At 36.7% G+C, this 4,911-nt stretch overlaps 1 protein-coding gene across 1 annotated transcript in view; it reads right to left on the reverse strand.

Moving 5' to 3' along the window:
• LOC107692822 (H(+)/Cl(-) exchange transporter 3-like) overlaps positions 1-4,911 on the reverse strand; it is a 52,332-nt gene that overhangs the window by 18,499 nt on the left and 28,922 nt on the right. Inside the window, exons 5-6 of the mRNA XM_016492028.1 lie at positions 1,191-1,378; positions 555-677 (exon numbers count right to left, since the gene is read on the reverse strand). Of these exons, the coding sequence (XP_016347514.1) occupies positions 555-677; positions 1,191-1,378 (311 nt within the window). The remainder of the gene's footprint in view (positions 1-554; positions 678-1,190; positions 1,379-4,911) is intronic.

A 4,911-nucleotide genomic window follows, 5' to 3' on the forward strand; every position in this document is an offset into this window, starting at 1 on the left:
TATATATATATATATAGCCTGTATATATTTGTTTTATAAATATTTTATATGGTTCGAAGTCATTGAATAAATATAAATGCATTGTTGTTTAACCTCCTGAAGTTGACAAGTAATATTTTCTGAAGGTTACACACCTGCTTTCATGACAGTTGTCCCCTATTCATTGAAAGTGGCTTCTCTTTGTTTGACAGAACCAAACCTCTCTGGACTAAACCGAGCTTTTGTGAAACTTACATAACACTTTTGGTAACCATAGAAACAGTGTTAAAATCAGAGCTAGTGCTCTTATAAGCAAATTAAGGATGATCGTGTGACATTTTTATTTGTCCAGTTCAAGTAAAGACCTTCTACTAAAACTCAAGACATTTTAAACATAGCTATTCATTTAATTTAGTATTTGTCTAAGTTTTTTAATAATAAGAAAAAAAATGATCAAAGCGTCAATAACGACCGACTAGCAAAACCGGTTGCCCAAAAATCACGTTCATTGTAAAATATCAGGTAAAACCTGTTTGAGACAATGTCTTTTCAGTATAAGTGATGTTGAGGATTACCTCAGGTATTCCAGAGCCGCAGGCGTACGGCGCAAACACCTTCACCAGAGACACGGCCAGGAAGGCGAAGGACAGCGCCCAAAACGTGAACATGAAGTAGTTCATTATATATGAGCCTGGACCCTAGACCACAAAACACCACAGCCATTAATAAAACCAGAACATCTGTGTAAACCACACTGCGCTAAAGTCTGGGATCAGTACGGTTTATTTAAATGTTTTTGAGAGAAGTCTCTTCTGCTCAGCAAGGCTGCATTTATTTAATCAAAAACACAGTAAAAATAGAAAAATTGTGAAATATTATTAGAAATTCAAATAACTGTTTTCTATGTGAATATCTGTTAAAATGTAATTTATTCCTGTGATGAAAAGCTGAATTTTCAGCATCATTCCTCTACTCTTCAGTGTCACATGATCCTCAGAAATCATTCTAATATGCTGATTTGCTGCTCGAGAAACATGTCTGATGTCGAAAACAGCTCAAAGGACATCATTTATTTGAAATAGAAATCTTGATTGTCACTTTTGATCAATTTGACGTGGCCTGGCTGTAAAAAAGCAAGAGTTCCTGATGAGAAAACTCGTACAGACCCCGATGGTTTGAACAGCAGTGTATCACTGGAGTGAGTCACTGACCTCGGCCTGACCCAGAATGAGTTCGGCCCACGTCTTCCACTGAGGACACTTGTCTCTCTCGGCGAAGGTGGTCTCGTTGGAGTCCCAGCAGCACTGCTCGTGATTAAACCACATGGCACTGAGACACACGCCCTCCTTCAGATCGTTCAACCAGTCGGCCACGATGTCGATCACTCCGGCTAACGCTCCTGAGGGAACCAGGAAGCAGATCGGTGTTTATGCAGTTCATGACGTACTGAAGTAGAAGCCAATACTGTGGCTTTGAGGAACACTGCAAAAATAGCCTATTCAATTTAACGTATTGAAACGTATTGTTTATTTCATAATTTCATTCAATATAATGGTAAATCTATCAGTATACTGCTTCAAAACGGGGCTTCTGCAGGTTTAATGAAGGTAAATTTAAGACTTTTTAAAACTTTTTTGAGACCAAGAAAATTAAGGAACACAATGTGTTGTATTAGCATCACTTCAAAATTTGAAAATCAATACTTTTACAAAAAAAATAGATAAAATAAAAACAAAATGAAATAAAACTAAATTAACTAAATTCAACTAATAAAATTAAACAAACTAAACTGATAAAATAAAATAGCTTAAGGTTTGAATACGTCCCAACTAGGGCTGTCAAAAAAAATTCGAATTTCGAATATTCGTCAAATTTAAAATAAAAATCCACATTCGAATGCATGTGTGCATTAAGGAGGCAGCCTTATCAGCGGCGCACGAGATGCGATGAGGATGTAAGTGTCGTTGCATTATGTTTTTGTCAGTCTGTCCAGTTGAAGCCACTAGATGCGGCGCTGCTGCGTTGTTCATTCAAAATATAGCGGAAAAAGAGAACATCAATGCGAAGAAGATATTGTTTACATCAAAACTGAAACCAAGCCGTTCACACAGAACACATATTTCGCACATTTTCTAGAGGGACATCTTATCAGCGTTGCACTCGCATCTCGCACAAAAGAGCCGCATGTTTAGAAAACCATGTAAAATTAATGCAAGTTCAACTCTTTAAAAACATATATCGAGACTTTATGGTTTTTCCCATCCCACTGCATCTCATGTTTTTAAATGAAAAATGTACTCTTCAGCCCTTTGTATTAAACTATGCATACATACATGATGCTGTTTTGTTTATAGTTAAGCAACTTAATTCATTATAATTGGTTTATAAACATTATTTTAAACATTATGCACTTTTTTCACAAGATAGTCATGTTATCTTATGCTTTGAATAAACGTGCATTAGTAATATTTTGCTCCATGCGCCCTCTTGTGGCCTCAGGAGAGAAGCCAAAAGCTTTTTTTCACCCTAACTGAAATTATGCATTTTAAATTCGAATATAATTAGAATTTTGATCATATTTAAGTAAAAAATTCAAATTTAGTTTTTCAGCCATTTTGACAGCCCTACTCCCAACCATTTGGAAATAACTCAAAACACAAAGGAAGATATTCACTTTTTGGCAGTGCATGCAGCTTTTAATGCCATGACTTTATGAATGTAATACTTTCTGCGCTGACTGAAGACATTTCTAAGCCTTAATTTGTGGAAGGGCAAACTGAGATTTTTAAAAACCTGCAGGAACCCAGTATAAATGATCAAAATCTGCTTTTTACCTTAAAATGCACTGATGAGGAGGTATGATAGAAAGACAAATGATAAAACATGGCCTAAACTCGTTTATAGTGCACAGAGTCAAACACCCGAAGACAAACACCATCAGGGTAACACATGACATTAAAATAAAGCTAAATAACAGAAAACGTCACACAAACCCCTCTAATGCACTGATAACAAAAATGAGAAGAAACAAACTATATTCATGTGTGATGCATTATGCAGGGACTTCTGTTTATCACTGCAAAAAAACATAATTTTACAGTATTTTATAGTAAAATTTATTATAACGTGACGTAAGCCATTTACAGTTTTTCACCGTCCATGTTTGGGAAACTCACAGTTAATCAAGTAAGATTTTACTGCAGCATTTTTTACTTTTTTTCAGTAAAAGTGGAACATTTCTTTCCAGCGATTGTTCCTGTAGTAGGTTTTACTGCATGCAGCTTTGAATAAATGTCTGACAAATAAACAAAAGCGCAAATGCTGAAGCTCAGGGTGAATTAAGAAACAAGCTGAGTTCAGCATAACGTGTTCAGAAGATTAAACCGTGACTTACAGCTCAAAGGTGTGTGTGCGTGTGTGTGTGTGTGTAAGTGTGTGTGTGTGTAAGTGTGTGTGAGTGTGTAAGTGTGTGTGTGTGAGTGTGTCAAGTCAAGTCAAGTCTGCTTTATTGTCAATTCTTCCACATGTACAGCACATACATACAGAGAACTGAAATTGCTCCCCTGCCACAGGCTCCGAGTGGCTCTGCTGTCGCTGAAATGATGTGCTATCCTCCCGGAGTGCTGTCTTTTAGCCTCTCTGATGCTGCGGGATAGGTTGGCCCCAGCTGTCTTCAGGCCCACCTCATCTCCAGCTCTGAAGGCAGCGTTCCACGTATTCAGGAGTCCGTAGACCTCCCCTGTTAGCCACGGCTTCTGATTGGCCAGTGACAGTGATGGTCTTTGAGACTGTTACATCATCAATACACTTGGTGATGTATGTGTATTTGGTTATTAAGTGACCACGATATTGAGGTTTGTGGAGGAACATTTTATTTCCTGTGTGCAGGTGCATTTCATAAGCTAATGTTTGCTAAGACTAAAATACAGTTTACAGAAGGAATTGCATTTAATTCAGCATTTGCAAACCTTTTATAATAAAACCTTTGTATAGCAATACAAAAATTCCCTGTGTTTTTAGTAATACCGTATGCTCGATTCAGTAATGAAATATAAATAAATATAAAACATATATAATCTACCATTCAAAGGTTTAGGGTCAGTAAGACTTTTTGGCCACAGTTTATTTTAATGTCCAATTTTCGCTATTAACAAACCATTAACTATGACTTTTGCCTCAAACTCCTGATTTGCTGCTTATTAATAGTTAATAAGGTAGTTGTTAAGTTTAGGTATTGGGTAGGATTAGGGATGTAGAATATGGTCATGCAGAATAGATGCTTTTTAAGTCCTAATAAACAGCCAATGTGTTAATAATAGGGATGGTAATAAGGAACTAGTTAATAGTGAGAATTGGTCCCTAAACTAAAGTGTTACCAACTTTTTATATAAATATAATTAAAACTGTTATTCAGCAAGGAAACATTAAACCGATCGGCACACTTATAACTTCCTCAAACCCGCGGGTATAAAAATAGGACGGAATCAATGTTAAGCTTAATGGCAAAAATAGTTTCCATCAACTAGAACTAGTTTTACAGCTGCAGTCGGTTAACAGAGCGGTTTCTGGTTATGAGTCATTTGAAAGATCATCTGCGGACTGAATTTAGAGATTAATATTTAAACCAAATCAACATAACTGCTCTTCTGGACTCTCTACTGCAGATTAGCTTTACTCAATTTGTCTTATTTATTCAAATGAGTATTTGTCGTTGTTTATGATAAACAACAACAACTGTGTAACTGTGTTGCTTGCATTTCCATTCGTGCAGAGTGTGTGTGTGTGTGTGAAACTATAGTGGGCGGATCTGTTTGTGAAAGTGAGTTTGAAAGAACAGCAGCTAGAGAGAAACAGTGTGTGTGCGCGTGTGTGAGTGTCTGTGTGTGTGTGTGTGTGTGTGTGTGTGTGTGAGAGTGTGAGTGAGTGTGAGTG

This window comes from Sinocyclocheilus anshuiensis, unplaced genomic scaffold (assembly GCF_001515605.1).
Source record: "Sinocyclocheilus anshuiensis isolate Anshui unplaced genomic scaffold, SAMN03320099.WGS_v1.1 scaffold674, whole genome shotgun sequence".
NCBI classification, from domain to species: Eukaryota; Metazoa; Chordata; class Actinopteri; order Cypriniformes; family Cyprinidae; genus Sinocyclocheilus; species Sinocyclocheilus anshuiensis.